Source organism: Euwallacea fornicatus, chromosome 21 (genome assembly GCF_040115645.1).
Source record: "Euwallacea fornicatus isolate EFF26 chromosome 21, ASM4011564v1, whole genome shotgun sequence".
NCBI lineage: Eukaryota > Metazoa > Arthropoda > Insecta > Coleoptera > Curculionidae > Euwallacea > Euwallacea fornicatus.
Window position 1 is genome coordinate 14035 of NC_089561.1, and position 20994 is coordinate 35028.

At 34.9% G+C, this 20994-nt stretch overlaps 3 protein-coding genes across 6 annotated transcripts; 1 reads left to right on the forward strand and 2 right to left on the reverse strand.

The window, feature by feature from the left end:
- Window positions 1-900: 900 nt before the first annotated feature.
- On the reverse strand, window positions 901-5961 carry Etf-QO (electron transfer flavoprotein-ubiquinone oxidoreductase). 3 transcript variants are annotated; one of them, XR_010733225.1, is made up of 11 exons: window positions 5578-5961; window positions 5223-5324; window positions 4975-5096; window positions 3914-4103; window positions 3518-3850; window positions 3260-3464; window positions 3041-3210; window positions 2551-2817; window positions 2270-2491; window positions 1597-2138; window positions 901-1440 (listed from the first exon to the last, which is right to left on the reverse strand). XR_010733225.1 is itself a non-coding variant. In XM_066294635.1 (10 exons), exons 1-10 carry the CDS (start codon window positions 5609-5611, stop codon window positions 1975-1977), a joined length of 1809 nt encoding a protein of 602 aa, XP_066150732.1. In that variant the 5' UTR covers window positions 5612-5961; the 3' UTR covers window positions 901-1974. The 3 variants fall into 3 exon arrangements, 1 of the variants encoding a protein (XP_066150732.1); XR_010733224.1 differs by having other exon boundaries at window positions 901-1547; XM_066294635.1 differs by having other exon boundaries at window positions 901-2138.
- Window positions 5962-6565: 604 nt separating this feature from the next.
- On the forward strand, window positions 6566-7579 carry RpL30 (ribosomal protein L30). 2 transcript variants are annotated; one of them, XM_066294639.1, is made up of 3 exons: window positions 6566-6722; window positions 6865-6977; window positions 7306-7579. In XM_066294639.1, exons 2-3 carry the CDS (start codon window positions 6870-6872, stop codon window positions 7546-7548), a joined length of 351 nt encoding a protein of 116 aa, XP_066150736.1. In that variant the 5' UTR covers window positions 6566-6722; window positions 6865-6869; the 3' UTR covers window positions 7549-7579. The 2 variants fall into 2 exon arrangements, with proteins under 2 accessions (XP_066150736.1, XP_066150737.1); XM_066294640.1 differs by having other exon boundaries at window positions 6675-6797.
- A 350-nt stretch (window positions 7580-7929) lies between these two features.
- Doa (Darkener of apricot) lies at window positions 7930-20675 on the reverse strand. Its single transcript, XM_066294626.1, has 10 exons — window positions 17938-20675; window positions 14438-14516; window positions 13806-13872; window positions 11523-11636; window positions 11374-11464; window positions 11140-11310; window positions 10958-11087; window positions 10231-10375; window positions 9764-9869; window positions 7930-9644 (listed from the first exon to the last, which is right to left on the reverse strand). The coding sequence occupies exons 1-10, from the start codon at window positions 19123-19125 to the stop codon at window positions 9444-9446; spliced, it is 2292 nt and encodes a 763-aa protein (XP_066150723.1). The 5' UTR covers window positions 19126-20675; the 3' UTR covers window positions 7930-9443.
- Between the last annotated feature and the right edge of the window lie 319 nt (window positions 20676-20994).

Genomic DNA, 20994 nt, shown 5'->3' on the forward strand with positions numbered 1-20994 from the left:
GTTTGTTATTTTAAAAATAAAGACAAATCTATCGGAAAAGAAATCGGAGTTTTGACAAAAAAACGATCGTGTACAATTTATTACGTTCTGATCGTCGTTGATATTTCTAATGATGATGATGATGACGACGACAAAGCCATTGTCCACCTTACCGTCATCTCACCATCTTTCCCGAACAAAACCTACTCCGCCAATTGTCCAGATTTCGTGATTGTTATTAATAACTCGCTTGTGCTTAATGTACTCTACACTTAAAAAAAAAACATCTCGGAGACTGCTAGAACTGCCTATGGAAGAGCCAATATTTACAAATGATTTTGGTTCCTCAAACCGGAGGCGCTTGACGTTTGAAATCCGACAAAATCGCATTTTACATTTTACTTCCCTAAATTTCGATTGAAAACCTTAGACCTGTGTTGACTGTACATACCTTGGGTTGACTCAGTTGGAAGGGGTAGGATCGTGATTTCTTACAACGGTCGCTTTCGGCAAAAGTCAGGACGACCGAAAGGACGATGGTGCATCTCGAAATCTTCAAACGATATTGACAATATTGCGTAGTAGAATCTTTTTCGGACGTTTTTTTGCTATGGTTTTTGTGCTGAAAAGGGAGACAAGCTATGAATAAACTCAACGAAAATCATGTGGTTTTTATGAAAGGGATGCTTCTGCTTTCCGACAACGTAAACTGTAAGTTTTAGATTGTGTCACGAAGGAATAATTTACATTATACTGATGTTTATATTTGGAGAGCCCTAGAGTAGGTAGGTAGAGGAAAGGAGGAAGCATTAAATGTTCGGAATTTCCTCTAGGAATGGATTTGTTTTCTTTCTTATTTCGAAGTTAAATAGATATTCTCTGTCATCGATGACGTTTCTCAATTTTAAATGGTACAATATATTTATATCAAACGTAAAATATATATTAAATAAATTTTCACATTTCAATTTATGAACACAACGAAAAACTCTGGCAAACCTTATCCAAAATGTCATTCCCCTCATGATTAACAGAAAAACGAAATATATCAGCGCTGGCGAACCGAACGCTCGAATGGTGCCACAATCGAAAAATACGACAAACGAACTCATAACTTGAAGAAAATCAGAAAAAATTTTGCTTTGTTTAATTTAATGATAAAACATATGTATGAGTTATTTCGCAATTACGATATTTGCCACCTAAAGTAAATAAACTCACAGAAATACCAATGAAAAATTAAAAGAAATAACGTATCAATTACTGACAAAATAATGAATAATGTAGTAAATTGAAATACTGCCGTATACGGATGCATAAATAACAATTAAGAAACCGCAACACCATTCATGTTAAATTTATTGATTCGATCTGTTAAATTTTAACAGACCGAACAAATATACTTCCCAAAGTATGAGAGTGTCGAATTCATTTCAAAGTAGAGGTGAACACAATTGAGACCTGAAACACAAAAAAATCAATATTAATTTCTGGAAATAATAAAACTTGAAAAAAGTTAGAGTGTCGAATTAATTTCGACTTGGAATAGAAGTGCACACAGTTGACATCTGAAACACAAAAAATTAAAAATCTGCGAAACAGTTCATACGGCAATACCATTCTTTGGCTAAGGTCCTTCCAGAAGAGTTGACATTTCAAATAATTTCGACTTTGTGGCGATACTGCAATGGCAAAACTTCCACCAAATGGTCTAGAATTTGGAATTTTTATTAATGATATTTTAATGACTGAAATTATATGGCCAGTCATTTCTAAATTAATAAGTACCCTTTTTTATGGCCCATGAATGTAATAATAGGCATTGGTAGCTAGCGTACTCAGCTTTTATATTATATAAATATGTTTCAGGACGATTGAGGTAGTCATTAAGTATCCTTTGTTGTAGATATTAAGTAACTTTTTTTATAAATTAAGTCTTTATTAAAAAAAAAAACTAAGAAATGTAAAGCACCTAATGACTTAAACTAAATTACGTTACATGCCGTTATACGCAGGTCCGCCGCCACCTTCTGGTACGACCCAATTAATGTTTTGGGTGGGATCTTTAATATCACATGTCTTGCAATGAATGCAATTTTGCGCATTTATTTGCAGTCTCTGCCCCTCTCCCGTTTCCAGTGGAACAAACTCGTATACGCCTGAAATCGTGTAAATGATTATTCGTCTTAGTCCGCATCGAAAACAAACCATCATAAAATGTAATAAAATGGAGCGTAATAACTAAATCGTATTGAAATGCTAAAAATCGATTTTCATTAAAAAAAAATACCTGCGGGGCAAAAATTTCCCTCAGGGCCACCATAAAGAGATAGATTGACATTTACTGGAACGGCATCGTCTTTTAACGTTAAGTGAGCTGGTTGATCACCTTCATGGTTGGTCCCAGTCAAAGCCACCGATGTTAGAAGATCGAAGCTAATTTTTCCGTCAGGCTTTGGATATTCGATCGGACTGCATTCTTTGACCGGTTTCAGTCTCTTGTGGTCCGGATCTAAACACTATATTAGCTTAACTACTTAATATTTAAAAACACTTTCGGTACATTGATACCTCCATGTTTAAACGTCCAAGGTTCTCTTCCGCCAATAACGATAGAAAATCCGCTGTACGCTATACCGCCGTACAATCCGAAGGGATTATGAAAACTCGGTCGAATATTTCGCACTGCTTTCAACTCTTTATAAATCCAACTGCTCCGGAAGCTATCCTCGTAACTGATAGGTTGGATTCCTTCGGTCTTTTGCTGTGTGTCTCCATTTATCGCTTCATAGACGCTTTCGGCAGCTAGCATGCCACTTTTCATAGCATTGTGCGTCCCTAAGACCATCAGAAAAATAAATTCATTTAAAAATATTGTGGCAAACTGGAGAACGTTGTTAAAAAAACTTTCAAAAATCGATAGAATTTATAAAGATGACAAAATTTTACCCAAACTTCCAAAATATACGGTGAAATGTGATTTGCAATTTATTTAGTCTGATGGGCTATTTGAAGTTTCAATCTTAAACTATCTATAGAAGGAAAACAAAATTAAATTTACCTTTAATTTTCGGTAGATTTATAAGACCAGCAGCACAACCAATCAAACATCCTCCAGGGAAAGTGAGTTTTGGGATACTCTGAAATCCACCTTCGATAAGAGCGCGTGCTCCGTAAGCTACTCGCGACCCATCTTCAAAGTAATGCTTCACAGATGGGTGATGCTTAAACCTTGATTACGAAACATTTTTTTTTTTCTTTTTTTGAATGTGACCCTTACTTTTGGAATTCCCTGAACGGACTTAGATAGGGATTGGTATAATCTAATCCTACTACAAAACCTACAGCTATGAGGGGAGCATCTTCATTGAGATGGTACAAAAACGAGCCTCCATAAGTGTTTTTGTTTAGAGGCCATCCTATTGTGTGTTCCACTCGTCCAGAACTATGTTTTTCCGGGTTTATTTCCCACAATTCCTTAAGGCCTAACAAAAAAAAAATACACGCACCAATATATAAGATTGTACTTATCTCCAACCTATGCCATAAGTTTGTTGTTCCGAATCTTTTCTCAAATCGAATTTATTGATTATCTGCTTGCTAAGGTGACCGTGACAGCCTTCGGCAAATATAGTACATTTTGCGTGCAGTTCCATGCCTCGTTCAAAATTATCCTTGGGGCTCCCGTCTTTGGCAATTCCAACGTCATTGGTGGCGACACCCTTGACGCTCCCATCTTCATGATATAGAACCTCTGAGGCTGCGTATCCCGGGTAGATTTCTACTCCCAGTTCTTCAGCTTGCTGACCAAGCCACTGAACCACGTGTCCAAGTCTAACGATATAATTACCATGATTATACATTGGAGTTCCTAGATGGGAAAAAAATTGTAAGTCAAATTTTCATGAAATGCTGCTTTAAAATGAAATAAAACCTGGTAAAACTGGTACGGGGATTCGACCGCTTCCAGTCAAATAAGCGAATTTATCTTCGCTGACCGGTGTTTTCAAAGGAGCACCCCTGTCTTTCCAATCGGGTATCAATTCATCAAGAGCGCGTGGCTCTATTACAGCTCCCGACAAAATATGGCCGCCGATTTGTGAGGCTTTTTCTACCAGACAAACCTAATAAAAAAATAACACAAATTTATTAAAATCTTTCATTCTGACGCAATTTTTTTTTCGTCACTAGTGAGACCTATCAAAACCTAACCACAGTTGACCTTATCAAATATTAGAAAATGGGATAGAAAACTACACTCCGTCTTAGGAATATAAAATATCCATGTAATCCACTCAAATGAGAGTATTGAAGAGGACAGTAGTCAGGCCACTATTATTACATTGAAAGGGTTTTTTAAAAAAGGTTTGTTTATAAATTATATGTTAAGGTATATAATCTTGACTAAACTAAAATACCTCTTAAAATCAAAATAAATATAAAAAGCTAATCTAATGAATTGAATAAGGTATCTTTTTCTTCATCATCTACATTAGTAATGATTTGATAGTCTTGTTTCCATAATATTCAAATATCGTTTCTACACTTACATGGAAAGGAAACTTATAAAGAATTATTAACATTGAGCAGGAAATTTTACGTTTTAATTTAATTACAATAAAACTTCGCATTAATTATAAGTTCTATTACTTGTTCCTGATTCAAAGCCATTTAATTCCAGACCTAAATGTCTCATTGTGATTCCACTGATTTTGCATTTTAGGAACTATTAGAAACATTTGATGGCAGAATTTCAGAAACTTTGGTACCATTGAAAAGCTTATGGAAATTTCTTTCTGAAGATATGTTGCAACCATATCAATGCTATTTAAAGAAAATGACTTGAGGTGCATCTAGTAGTGTAGTGAGTTCATCATACCCTCAATCATCTTCCCACATCCACAGATTTCAACATTGCGTATATAAATATTTAAAAACCCACCCCATACAGATATATCACTAGGCGACATAAAAAGTAGAAGAATTGCAGTTTACCCTGATGTCTTTTCCATCTTTCTCAGCTAATTGCTTGGCCCTGATAGCGGCACTCATTCCGGCCGGTCCACCTCCAACAATTAAAATGTCAGTTTCATCTGCAAAGCGTTCCATGTTTATATCTAAAAATTGACACATATAGTAAAACACTCTGTACAACTTAGACTTCAAAATTGCATCATAATTGATTTAAGTGACCACAATCAAAAAACCTTAACCTCATATTCACCCCCGAGCCATTTACATACCTTTCCAGCGTGGATCTTTGTCTCTTGGATAAATAGTATAGTGGGTGGTGATTTTGGGAAATTTGTCGGAATAACATCTTTGAAAATTCTTGATGTGATTTACTAAAAAATGAAGCAATTGAAAAGTTAGCGTTATTCAAAAGGTGTTTAGTCTTATTTCAGTCCGAAGGTCAATAAACATGGATTAGCTCATTAGCCATTGCGATTATTTTTTTCTTCTCAGGTAATTAATTTAATGAATGAAATTAAAAGTCAATTGATTAGCACAAAACATGACAAAATGCAATATACGTTAAATTCTCTAATTGTACTAGAGAATAAACTGTTTTCAATGTGAAATAACATGAAAATTTACCGATCTTCAATGGATTTCCTTTTAAACTAGTCATATCTACACAATTAACAAACAAATATATTAATATACCAAAATTTATGACGGAACTAAACACCACGAAAACGAAAATAAATGCTCATTTTCTATTTACAACATAACAACTTATTGCAACCCGTGTCCCCACACATTTCGATGGTGGCGTGCGCAGTATCTGTTGCTTGGACTTAATCTGAAATAAGTACAACATTGCCAATAAATACCACTTCACCTGTAATATAAGACAACCAGTCACATCCAGTTAAATTACTACAGTTGTGTTATCTACATAAACCACTAAAAAAGGAATATAAAGTCATGAATTTGGCATCAATGTATCGAAACAGCCGTGTGTAATTTGGGCAGGTTCGACCCCAAGACCTAAATGTAAGTCGGCCATTTGTTGGATTATATCTCGCATTGACTTTGGACTTTGGAAGTTGAAAATCAGTTCTAGCTAATTATTTTTGTTCTGTCGTTGTTTACACCGTTCTCCTGTACTGAATTCGAATATGTATATGCCAAAAAATTAATAATTGCGTTTTCAATTTGGCCATACTATGTAGTTTCTAAATTGGACCGAAAGTAACTTTGAAGATTAGAAACTATGATTCCAACACTTTTTCTTATATGCTTATAATACGATAATGTAAAAAAAATCTATCGATAACTATTTAGAATTTTAATCCCGATTATTCATCATTTTATCAAGAAACATAGGAATCAATCAGTCTATAGGCCTTTTGAAAGAAATTATACGGTATATCCTATATAAGAGACATGATCGCAAAGTTTTCGTCGAATAAATCAAATGTCTAAAGCATTGGGTTTTTGCTGGTCCTTCGAGTAGAATCAGATCAGTGGATGTAGTGTTGCTGTCGATTTACACAAATTTTAACAGTTAAAAATTGATATATCACAACATCAAATCGTCCTCTGTTTACAATCTTGACATGTGTCGGAACAAGCTGTCATCATTTAATAACTACTCTAATGTCAAAGTCATAAAATCGACAATAACAAATGGCATGACAACGACTTTAATTTCATATTGAAGTTGAAAGATAGTTTCATATTTCTTTCCAAAAATCGGCTCTGCGAATTTAGCACGTGTATACAACTCTCACAAGGTATTTTACTTTTTATATCTCTTCATTTTTCAGAAAGAAAAACATATTTCCAATATTCAGTGTGTCTTAAAAGCGGTATGATATTCAACATTTTCAAAAATCGAAATGCGTTTAAAACGATGATAACTCGACGTTGTTTCAGGCAACATGGTGGCTCAAAAGAAGCAGAGAAAAGCGATCGAGAGCATTAACAGTCGCCTGGCTCTAGTGATGAAGTCTGGCAAATTTTGTCTTGGCTATAAGCAAACATTGAAGGTAATAATTTATAATATTACATCTACTCGACTAATTGTCCTTGAGTAAATTTTGTTCCATCAAACATCAAAATGTATAATATCCAGAGATAGATATACTGCTAAACGTTACAAAGTCAAACAAATTGAAATGAGCTCCAATCGAGTTTTTGAAGAAAGTGGCTCAAATCAGACATTTATTGAGTTGGCAGGGGAGAAATGCTGCAGCCTTTGAATTTGCTTTATATCTGTTGATTTGGACAAAACAAAAAATGTGTCTAATTTTTCAAGTCTGGTTATATCTTTAAAATGGACAATTTAAATAAATGCTTTCTTTTTATAATTTCCAGACTCTCAGACAGGGCAAAGCCAAATTGATTATCATCTCTAATAATACACCATCATTAAGAAAATCAGAGATCGAGTATTATGCCATGTTAGCAAAAACTGGTGTGCATCACTATTCTGGCAATAATGTGGAATTAGGTACAGCTTGTGGAAAATACTTCAGGGTGTGTGCCATGTCTATTACAGATCCTGGCGATTCAGACATCATCAGAGCTATGCCAGTAGGAGATGGGGGACAATTGTAATTTTTTTTTTACTAATAAAAATTAAAAATTACTTCTTTCTTTTTGTCTGTGATTGTTAGACGTAATGAAAATTAATTACGCTTACGGTTTTCTCTATAATAGATTTATAATTTTTTAAAATTGTTCAGATGTATTAACAGCTACCTTGCATAAAAATTTAATGTAGAACGTTTAGATCTGATTAGAAAAAAGAACTAAAAAATTACGTTCACAAAATACTGTCATCATTTGCTCAAAAATATTTTCATATCTATCTCTTTCGTATCTACTCTATCTTGAGTTTATTCAGGTGCATATTAATACTATGAAATAACTTGGGAAAAAAAACTAGACATGGACCTTCAGGAAAGGTATCGGTAGAGAAAGAAAGAAAAACAAAACTTTATTCTTACATATTTTTCAATAATGTATTTACATAACGACGTACAGTAAAACCAGGCTTCTTGAAGTTTGCTGTTGAACAACCCTTTTTTTGTGAGTGACAACTAAGACTGGGCGTAGTGCAAAACTTTTCTGCTAATAGGTCCATTTTGTCAAATAAGATTTGTATCGATGATGTTGTTGCTTATGCAGGGTGACTTTTGTGAGTGCGTTGGTTATTGCTATCTCGGAAAGGGTCATAATTACAAAATCAGTAAAATAAAATGAAAAGAGTTGCCATTTTTTGAGGCCTTTCATTGTGCCGTGGTAAACGGCTTTGCTAAATTGTTTCTGGTTCCCGACATTTTTTGAGAATGGCAACTTTTTTCGCAATGCTTAATCATTTTTTTGTTTCCAACGTCTAAAAGTTGTAATAGTTGGCATTCTTAAATAAGACACCCTGCATATAGCGTGTTTAAATTGAACGTTGATACACATACATAGATTTCCAACAGACTTCAATAAAAATAATCTGTTCCCCATAAGCATCCATTGAGAATAATCTACTTCGCACGTATAAGTATGTATTTTTTGCATATAAATTGTCCGTTTTCATGTTCTATGCAATTAAATTCTATGAAATGAAGTTTTATGCTATTTAAATTCCATGCAAAGCTCCGACATTACCTATTCAGTACAGGGAGTAAACTCGATTAACTGCAACAAATATAGGCGATAACGTTCGGAGTTTCATCTCAAAAATTAGGCCTCTAAACGATTCATTTCCGAGACGAAACAAATTCAGTTTATTGTTTTTTTCCAGTCGTTTACTATAACAAACGGACAATTAAGCGCTCACGTATCCACTTTGGAGTACAGTCGAAAATTCTTCTTTGACCCCTTGAGCATACGCAATCGAAATTAAAAAAGATCGTGTGAAAAGGTGGAATTACACAATAATTGAGGAACAATCGAACCCATAAACAGGGGGCCTCCTTTAAGTAGTACGACTATTGTTATGTTAGTAATTGTAAAAGATTAAATGAAAGAAACGTTGTTGTCATTTTTGATGACGACTTAAAATACAATCGTAGTGTTATAAGCTTATAAATATTAACATCGGTTTTCAATGCAGATAATTGAAGAAATTAGGCCAAAAAAGATGATTATTTGGTTTTATAGGGACTTTAGAGCCACTCAATCCAAAAATTGAGAACACGAGAAGATTTTTTAAATCAATTATTCGATACGTACATACGACATAAGAAAATACATATTTTATAAAATTTTTGAGAAAATATGGCCACCCGAATGACAACTTTTGTCTCATTTATCCGACTTGTTTGTACCATTTAGTTATTATGACAGTAAACATTAATAATAGCGTTACCACTTAAAGGACACACGGTTGCATATAGTGGTGTTAAAAAAATTGTAGAATTTACCGTTTCCAGGGATAATCAAAGGTTTTTTTTTTATAATCTGAACCATATCAATGAATATCCCTTTAAAAAAGCGGTGAAAAATAGATATTTTCAAGATAAACTGCGCTCTCTGCGTACGTCACCTGCAGCACCACTGTGGTCGCAAATGCGCTGATGGCCTGGAATCTTACCGAAGAAGGGATGCATTAAAGCTTCCCGCAGGGAAATTCGCTCGGACGGTTCGTATTCGAGCAGTCTGAAGATTAAGTCGAACAGGTAGTTGTGGTCTGGGTCGTCAAACTGCTTATACCTCTGTAAATTAATGTACTCTCTTGGACAAAACGAACATTTTTATTTCGAGATTAATACAAATAAGCCGAGAGAGCAACCACGTCGTTATGAATAAACTTGATGAGATTTTGTGTACTTACCAAAAGGGGTTTACAATTATCTCTAACATAACGTCCAGCAGAACTCTTCTCGTCCCAGTCAAGTCTGCCTTTATGAAAATATTTGGTCTTCGTTTTTCTTGCCATTCTGCCATGAAAAGTTAAAATTAGCTTCTTAAGAATTTATATAACTGCATGTTTTGACCTTAAAATTATTAATAGCCTTTTGTATTTTTTTTAGATTCCGAAGATTTTCAAAACTGTGCAAATAAAATTTGATCATTTTTAAAAATTAAATAGACTTAAAATTTTTATAATTTTGTCGTTTGTCTATTTTTTTCAACTTGCACACTTCCGAATTTAATGAATTTTTGAATATATCTGTAGGTCGAAAACCGTCAATTTTTACAAGGGCCATTGCTCTAAGACATGCTTTGTATAATGAAATAATATATTATTTAAAGTGATCATATGGAAAAGAAATAAGAAAAAGAAAGATATTTCGTTACCTTTGAGGGATATCACCTAAAACTCGCTGCATCATTGCCAAATGTTCGCGATTATCGTGAGTTTGAAACAACGTAATTCCGAGGTATAATTCGAATAAGATACACCCGATCGACCATACGTCGCAAGGCTGCGACCATCCCAACTCTGGAAAAAATTCAATAAGTTTTAGTTAATAAATCACCGATCCTTAGGAATAATATTAATTCATAAACGTATTAGTTTAGTACAAAATACAATACACGTCTAAATTACAAAAATAATAAGGTAGAAGAAAAAACAAAATTTGAAAATAGATCGGCAAAATTGGAATTGTTGGGAATTAGCGATTTCGCCCACATTTCTATTTTCAAGTGCGTCCAATTATGTTGCTTTGAAACGAAACCGCACCACTTTATAAACACTTGTTGTGTATTTGTAAACACTCGTACACTTAAACAACTTCAGATAGACTTACTTGTAGGCCGAAGTCGAAATTTTGGTAGTATTAAAAAAATATGTATAAATTTTTTGCACATCAATGAAAACATGTAAAATAACAAGAAATAAATTAATCATAAGTTTTCTTGAATCCAAAATACTTTCTCGACGTACTCGTCGTACTATTTCAACTTGTAAGAAGACACAAAACTGAAATCTTTAAAATATCAGAAATACTAGTTGATTCAGGTCAGTACTAAATGAGAACGAGATAAATAATAATGTGAAATTGAGACGTTCGTGTCTTACCTAAAATGACCTCTGGTGCCCTGTAATGCCTCGTTGATACGATGGTGCTGTGATGTTCATGATCGAAAGTGGCACTGCCAAAATCAATTAATCTAACGTCAGTCCTTTTTACTCTCTTCACGTCACGACGCTGAAAAAAAGCGAATTCCAGAAAAGGTTTCAAAGAAGCGATAACGACTCACCTTTTTTGTATTGTAGACCAAATCGAAGTCCGAGTCAACGAACAAAATGTTTTCCGGCTTCAGATCCGTGTGCGTCAGTGCGTTGTCATGGAGAAATTTCACCGAGTAGCACAACTGATACCCGATGTGCCTCACTTGGTCTAAGGGGTAGGGCTGATAGTTGTTGTCCTTCTGCAAGTAAAATACAAAATCTGAAATTCAAAACACAGAGACGAAACAATCATGCACACTTACCAAAAAATCGAACACGCTCAGACCCAGCATTTCGAACGCGATGCACATGTGTCCGTGATAGTCGAACCAGTCTAACATTTTTACGCATAAACTGCAAACAAATTTTAATGTCTATTTTGGAAAACTGAGGTTTATGCTTAATAACTTACTGCGTACTGTCCGGGTCTGTATCGGACAGCTTTTCCAGAACGTTGATTTCTAGTTTGGCAGCTTCTTTGTATTTTTCGACGTTTTTGATTATTTTTAAGGCCATGGAATGATCCCTGACAGACGAAAAGCATAATTTCAGATACGTACTTATGACAATGTTAATATGTGAAATTTGAGCCACCGTGTACGTACCACTATCACCGTGGTTTGCAATTAACAATAAAAAAATTTTGATATACAATGTGTTTTTATATATATATATATAAACGCCAATATCTTGAAAATTATGTCGGCAATGGAGCAAATCTAAAAATACGTCTACCATAATATGAAAAAAGATGATTGAGGGTATCGTGGATTCACCAATCTCTACAAAATGCATCCCAGCCACCTTTAGTCATTTTTTAAGCATAAATACATCGTCGAAAAACATTGTCAATAAGTTTTTCAATGGTGGCAAAGTTTCTGGAATTCCGAAAAAAGTGTATGCTATAATGTCTAAAATGCAAAATTCATCTGACACCTAGGCGTAGAAGTAATGTTTTACAATAAAATATAAGTAATGTAAATAAAATTTATTGAAAGACTTATTATAAATAAATGAAAATATAAGATTTGCCGCTCAATATTGATAATTTTTTTATAATAAATGTTGGAAATGTCCATTATTTTTCATGCAAGCGTACAAACTATATTCCTATACTTCATGCATATTATTTTCAAAGAATTGATAATAATGTTAAATGTAGATAACGACGTATTTTTCTTTTATCGGTATTAACAAATGTTTTTCTACCCAGTGAATCGTCGAGTCTTGATTATTATCTGAGTTTCAATTCGTACTTCTCGCATGGTGAGACATGATGACATGAAACATGGTTTAGTCAATTATGGAATGGGTTATCGTTTTTATTTAAAGTACTGAGGAACGTTGTGTTTTACGAACCATAGAAATATTTTGGCAGCGACATCCTGGAATCAATGTTCATCCTTCCTACGTTAGGAAACTAATAGAGAAATTTGAACAAACCTAGGATACTAGATTAATTTGCCTAAAATTTATCATTGTCTATACTTCAACCATTTACTTTAATTGAGCTATCAACAGCATCAGTCCTAAAATTTCTGAATTTACACGAATTCCATCTATACAATATTTAATTTCGTCAGAAATTTAATGGAGATAATCCAAATTGACGACTGAATATTGCGAGGGGTTGCAAATTTTGATTGCAAACCAACCCCGACTACCGATAAACATTTGCTTCAGTGATAAGTCCACATTTTACTTGAATGGTACTCTGAATAGGCACAATTGTACAATATATGGAGCGATTGAAATTCCTCCCCTCATCTTGTGAAAGAAAGAAGCACTCTATGTTTACAAAAAGTGAATGTTTTAGGCCAGGATCTTTGGAGATGCCATCATAGGACCTTTGTTTATTAACAATAATTTAGATGGTGAAATTTAGTGACATTTTAGAAATTTTCGAACAAAAATGGAGAATTACAAGTGGGCGAAAATATGCTAAGATTTTAACAGGATGAGACACCGTCACATTTTGTTCTACCAGTTAGGCAGATAGTGGTTGGATAACAATCATCCCATTAAGGATGGTGGATGGAGAGCAGAGGAGTGATAGAATGGCCCTCTAAGTGTCCCGATGTTATGCCCTTAAACGTCTTTTTGTAGGGACACTTGAAATCTGCAGCATTCAATACCCAACTAGAAACAATTGAAAAGCCAAGACAGTAAATTATTACCGAGTGTCGTGCAGTTCTTAGGAAAACTATTCTCAATGTGTTAAAGAGTACGCTTGCACGGAAAATAACGGACATTTTGAACATATATTAAAATGAAACACTGAATTCATGATCAGTTCTATCACTTATTTGTGATTAAAAACTATCTAATTTTACTACTTGTCTTATTCATGGATTTAAGATTTTAGATATTATCACATTTACTTGGCGGCGAAATTCTAAAAGCTTTACCATTGAAAACCTCTTTGAAAAAGCTTTCTGACAGTAGGTCTATACTAAAAAAAAAAAATGATTTGGAATGCATTTGGTACACATCTTCCCGTATTATATTATAGAACATGTGTTTTTTGAATTTCCTCATCGCTGGAATAATTTTCAAAATACTGACATTTAACAGAAAAAAAACACCCCGTATATAATTAACGTTTGAATGAATTTGCGATGAATATGAAAGGTAGGAGGTATGAAATCTACTATAAAAGATGCAAAATAATGTCAGTTTTCGGTTATGCACTTACATTTCCAAGTCCCTCACTTTCACCACTTTGCCAAATGTACCTTCACCGAGGGTGCCCAAGATCTTATCTGCAATATAACACCATATTCGATTAACTTTTGTCACTGATTGTCAGACAACAACACTTGTTCCAAAAAAAAAGACAATTAAAAACAAAACAAAAAGTTTAGAAGGACTTGAAGGATTCTGATTCCATTCAGAAATTGAAGAAAATTTTACTGTGGAAATTCATGAATTTCCTCAAAATAGGAACAAGTATGGTTTTCTAACGACGAAAGAAATGGTAATGGAAATCTTTTCATGCAAAACTGATTCTTGCGCTAAATTTTTTTGTGAACTAGACCGCACGTAGGTATCTAGTTTGCCAAAAAAAATACACTGATAATAATTTTCGAAATGTGAAAAATAACTATTTTACGATTAACTCTGAGAAATAATCCTAATCGCTGTCAATCAATTTTTCCTGTTCTAAATTCACTTCCAAAGACGAATTGGGCATAGTTTAAATATCAGATGAATTATATCGTAATACATAATCATGAATAGACATTAAACGACAATTTGAACTATACCCAATTTAAAACGGATCGAACCTAGGAAGGGTCTTATTTATATCAAGCGGTATTCACACACATCGATCTTGCAGGACGTCTCCCGATCGGTAAATAAGGTGGCCCTCTTCATCGTCTTCCACCGAGGATGCCCTCGAACTCTGTTTATCGTCAATCAGTCAAGAGTATGGCAACAACGTCATGCGGCACATAGAGATCATCGCATCAGGTGGTGGTGGTGGACGGATCAGCATTGTGCATTGACATGGTCATCATCATTGTTACGGCAACAGCGCACGCAAGGTCGATTGTGGCCCGACAAGCAAAGATAAAGAGGCAAACGGATTGCCAAATCAGCAATCAACGTACTTTTCAAAATGGTACACAAAGTTGTTTCAGTTTAAGGCGTATATGGCACCAGAAATACCTGTCATTGGACTAGTACACTTTTAAAAGTACCCAGATTGTCGGTGAACTAACCTACATTGACCATACTGATCTCACATGATTGTCCTGTATGGTCGTGGAGTATCTTACAAAAAGTCACAATATTGTAACTATGTATGTATGTATCTGTTTATATATATATCCATTATTATTCCTTATTATTATGTGTACATATGTACGCATTATGTATATTCTTACAGTATCCGTTCTTGAGCTCAACCACGAGAATCTCAGTAAGTATAAATTATGCAAGGTCGATTAAATTTAGGCAAAATTGTGCAATTTGGAGAATTAAGAATGAAACGTTTCAAAAGTTGAAAACTCTAATAACTTTCGAAAGTATTCGAAAAAAACTGAGATTTTTGAAAAACATTTTTTTCTTAAAAAAAAAAAAAATGAATCGTTGCAGTACTTCGTCTCTGCATTTACTCTTTCCAAATAAGATTTTAAAATAGGGTATTTCTGTTGCAATATGTATATAGGCTGCCCCAGGTGTCAATTAAACTAATGATAAAGAATATCATGTAGAGTAAAAAAATATCAATAGGAACAGATTTTTTACTCTTTGTTATCCAAATGCAAGGTGTTAAAGTTTAAAGAAATTTGTGTTCTTTTTTATTTTTAATTAATCTTTTAATGTCTGTGTATTTGAACACACCTGCTGTTCGACTATTTTAAATGAAAATGATGGCAGAGACGAAAAAAGACGCAACTAACAGAAATATTGTAAACGAAATACAAAATTGAAATTTAAGTATCAGCGATAGTTAGTTCAGAATAGAAGACACATTGAATTAAATATGTTATCTGTATAATACTAAGAGCTAGAAATCAGAAAAACGTGTATTAATTTCTTTCATTTATGCAATCTTTGATATTCTGCGAATATTAGCAATGACCCGTTTGCAAATTCACTAAATACTATATGAGATCCTCTATCATCAGTTAAATTTCTGACATTTACAATTGACTGGAACACTCTATATTATATATAATTTATGAAATTATATCACAATATCATTCACTTTACGCTTTGCAGTTTGTTAAAATATTCCAATAGTCAGCACAAACTGGAAGCAAAAAAAAACGTAAATATTATCAGACTTTATACAAAATTAATGGATTTGATATTAGTAAGGGGTGATCATTAAAAATAAATCTGTAATAGGCGTTGAAATGTCAGAGACATGTCTGGAAACAATTCACCTGTTAGTGATATGGTTGATGGTAAATAGCAAATGGCGTAACCAACGCGCTACGTTTACGATTCACCGCCTACTGTGAATTTTTTTTAATGATCACCCGTTATATACATGCTGGTAAGTAAAAAGCTTTTAGTAAAGAAATATAGCATGTTTTCGTTCAACTGGGCGAATGTAATTTGAATGTAAATAAGTGGTGAATCTTATAAATCAATGTTCCAAAATAGTTATTAATTTGTAGGATGTAGCATGTATGTACATATAGAAAATTTAAAACTGGAGCCGCATGATTTGGGATTTCAAAAACCGTGAAGATATAATGTTTATTACATTTAAGCAGAATTACGTGTTTTCCTGTGCAATAATATGTTCAATCAAATGCAGAGGTTCAAATATTTAAAAAAATATGAGAAAAGGAGAAATTGCCGAAAAGCATATTTATTATTTTAAAACTTTATTTAAGACTATATCAGAAAACGCTTATTTCACTTCATTGTGACCACTTTTTTCCGTCATATGAAGGAGACTATATAAAAGAATCCTACGTTTCACTATTTCGTAATCATCATCAACTTTTTATTTTAAGTACGGACATGGATTTTTTTTTTAATTCTTTTTTAAATTCCAGAAAAAAATTATATATGGACAAGTAACGATTTTTCGAACTTTTTTATGACTGCAGAAATGGCGTTTTACAATTAATGAGAAAGATGTATTTTTTAACGTTAGTAAAATGAGGCGTATATCAACTGCTACTGCGAAGCAGTAATGGCAATCCTATAAGGATTACTGAGAATTTGAAAATTGATTTTGAAAATCTTCAAAGCACGGTCGAAATTTTACAAAAATCGTGTAACAGAAAAATAAAAAGTTACTATTTTCAACTACTTAACGGGCCAGTAATGAATAAGCAAAAAATATACAAACGATATAGAAGGAAAGTTTGAACACGCTATCCAAAAATAGATTGATCTAACAAAAACTGTTGGCATAATCTCAACATTTACGCTGTTTAATAACTGAAGAGTCGACAATTTTGTACTCAAGACAACGATCTGCTTCTTTAATTTAGTTTTGTTCTTATTACAAGTTTCAAGATATGATATGTAATAATAAAATATGCAAAAAGAGGTATTCCACTTTTGGAACTTAGTTAAAATGACCTGAAAAATAAATTAATGAATATGATTTATTTGAACATGTACTTTATGGAAATTGACATTAATTGCAAGGTTCATTCTGCGTTCTTATTCACAGTGTTTTGATAATGAGTTCGCCATTGCCACCTTCGAAATAAGTAAGAATTACATAATCATTAAAAACAGCAAAAAAAGCCTTTATTTTTTTAGGGACTATTAAAATGACGTAAATGACACCGCAAAATTAGTTTTAATTTCCGAAATTTTATGAAAAACATAAAATTGATCAAAAAAAGTTCAATACAATTTTCTTGGTTAGATTCTTCCGCTCTACAACATTCTTATTCAAAAGTATCACTTCGCATTCAAAGCATCGATAGCAATTCGCTTTTTTATTTTATACTTTGAAAGAGCTTTTCATTCCTGAACGGTGAACGTACCATTTGTGTTTTTTGCTAATCAATAATATGTCAATGCCATCATCATCAATATTGTCGGTGGGTTTTTGTCTTCGCGATATTTTTGATTGAAAGTTAAGACCAATTTTCTAAATTTTTTTCTTGAAATTACAATGTGTAAAACCTTATAATTTCTTCTACACCTCACCGTTCTTCCTAATCTTCATTTAGCCCGTGTCCCCCGAAACCTAATCTAATTTCCACATTAAATTGATGCACTAAGATGAAACTTACACAACAAGCGGCACTCTGACATGGTTAGTAGTGGGGTTGATGGCATTGGACACGCTCAAATCATACTTTTACTGGAGAAGACCGGCCCGTCATCGTACTTACAGCCGCCAACCTGCCGGTTTCGGGACGGTACTTCCGAGCAATGGCCGCTGCCACGGTCGGAGTACTCGCAGGGGCCGCACTCGACTTGTTGTAAGCCGCGTCTAAGGCCGAGTACTTCATGATCAAACTCTGGATTTCTTTGCGCTTGGTCTCCCGTTCGGACGCGGGATCTGGAACCGCGGGGGTCGGTGTGACGTCGTTGTCGCCATCATCATCGGACGGTACCTTAACTGTTGGCGGTATCACATCTAATTGTTTAGCGTCGCAAACGATGGGAATTTCGACAGCGCACAATTTTAGATTGGTAGTGGTAACAGAGGGTTTTCGGTCGTTATACTCGCTCTTGCCTACCCTGTGTGGTTTCGATGATCGTCTAGGTCTGAGCTCGGAATGGTTGGATCGATGCCTAACACGGTTGACAACCGCAGACTCTCTGTCCACGTAGGAATATGATGGCTCGGGATGGTGATGCTGCGCGACATTCTTTTTTTGTTCGCTTCTGTAAGGAGTCTTTTCACGTTGCACGGCACCACCACTACTACTATTCACATAAGGATACGCTTTCTCACTAAGTTGTAATACGTTGGCGGTGGTACTGCTTTTGGCTAATCCACGACTTGAGGACGGTTCCAACTTCCAATCGGTCTCTTTCTTTCTTCCATAAATCCTGTCTAACACAGACGAATATTTGTCTTCGAGGCGACCCTTTGTCGTCCCGTAACTGGGTACCACTGTGGTGCTCTTGCTAGTGGTCAATGGGATCGGCATTTGTTGCCGGGGACTTAAGTGACCGTTGCTGCTAATCGCGGTGTTATGTAGCAGCTGTCTCTCTACCGTGGCCGAAGGACCTCGAACACGAGTGGTAATTTTCTGGAGTAAACTGGAACAAGAGTCGCTCAGGAGTTGAGCCACGCTATGCGTTGACGACCGCGTGTAACGCGCCCTCCGGCTTCCCGATTCCGATGTACCTTTTCCACTAGCCATAGACGAGGATATATCTTCGGCCAGTCGTCTGCTGCTGCTGCTACTGCTGGCCGAAGGTTGGTGGCGGTAGCTCGAGGTTGTAGATCGGTAGCTATTACCGGAACCCAACCACGAGTAATCCGGTACCGTTCTGGAATTATTGTGCGTGGTGTACCGCTCGCCCTCGTCATAGGCGGGACGGTACCGGCTGTAAGACGTGTACATTGATCGAAATATTTGGCATTCCCTTTGTACTCGTCAAATGTGAGCTGTTATTGCACGTCCAAACTGTTCTGCTCGTTCGCTTCTAAAAATATCGTGACGCACGTAGTAGGTGATGCGCACCGCCGCGGCGCTCGTTTTCGACTGAGCGTCGAGTTCTAATTACGTAAATTTAGGTATACGGAAGGGGGGGAGCGAAGGGGAGGAGGAGGGTCGAAAAATAACGTCCGTGACACAAACATCGGCGATGGCGGATTTTTAGGGACCGTCGCAAATAAAAATGACGCACGACGCAGTTTTAAATATCCACCAAGTAAACATTCATAGTGAAAACTAACCTTCCAGAACACTTCCAGGAGACATTGCTTCACGGTATCCAGGCAAATAATCTTGCTTTTCCGCTTTCTGTGCATTTCAAACAGTTTTTGGCAATCAAAGCTCGAAGAAAATGATAAAATAATAAGAAAAAAGATCTTAATAACAAAGTGTAAAGAATAATCGTAAATTACGTATTATTAAGGTAAAGAATAGCAAACTGTTTACCGAAGGAAAGAATCGAAGCGAATACAAAAAATATATATAAATGGTCATGTTTTATCGGTTAAATGAGACAAAACAGGGAAACGCGTACGTTTCGTCGGCAAATGCAAAAGTTATGGGACTGAATAACAATAAAACAACCGCTACGCGTGTCTTCTCTTGGCGGTGGCGTGCTGCTAATAATATGCAAACTTCTTGGTTCATGCATATATTGCATTTCTGGCATATGTAATTGTGGGTTATAGAGTGGATGAAGGAGTATCAAAAAAAAAAAGGAAAAAACACGTCCAAACAAAAAACGTTGCGTTGCAAGATCCAGAACTTCCGATCTAACTATGGTATACATACGCATATTCGTCTTCTGCGAGCAATATTCCTATTTATATTAGGTCACATTAGTGCTACAATATTTCAGTTTAGCGGTCAAAGTATCAATATAGTTGATGTAGGTTCAAAGTCAAATTTCAGAGGTAGATACTTTGTAGGTATATATTTGTGTAGGTATGGGAAATTTAAAGACAACCGAAAAATCTGTCTTATAAAAATGAAACATTTATACTGTCGTTATTCGATCTCGTAGCTACAAAATTTTTCAAACATTAAAAAAGAGCAAAATCTTTTTTGAATATCTAGGAGTAATGCGAGCTAATGACGACTGGCAAGAAGCCAGTCATGATTGTACATTAAATTTGGCTTTTATTAGCAGAACATAGGGTCAAGGTGATAGGAACAAATTTGCTCGTTTCAAAATCTTTAGGTGTTTTCCTTCCCCTCACGCCACCAAAACGGATATTGCACAAGACATTTAATAATGAGACGGATCGAACGTCTAATAATTTTTTGAATCTATTTCTTTACTCCGGGACAAGCCTCACTCAAATTACTTATTAAATGAAAAATATGTAGTCGCTTATTTGGTTATGATTTTTGCAGCCAAGCAAATGCTGCTAATAACTGAGTGATAGAGATAATTTCATGCGCATGCTATTAATATTTAGTGCCAGTTCACACTTTATCCTGACCTCAGAGTAGGAAAACTCTTCACAGCTTTCGGAACAACTATCACTACATTCATGTGATTCGCGAGACGGTTCATTGCTTATAAGCTGCACTGTAGCCGGCCCCGATGTCTCTTCAACCGACTTCCACGAACTGACCGCAACTAAGAGCAATATTACGTTACATCTAAACGAATTTTCAGTTTGGAATTTTCGACGTTTATTACGCAGAATAAATATGAAGTAAGTAATAAAAATGTAATCATTTCACTAGTTGCAATTGCTTGCTACAAATTGATAGAAAATGAAATTAAACTCAAGTAGTCGGAAAATA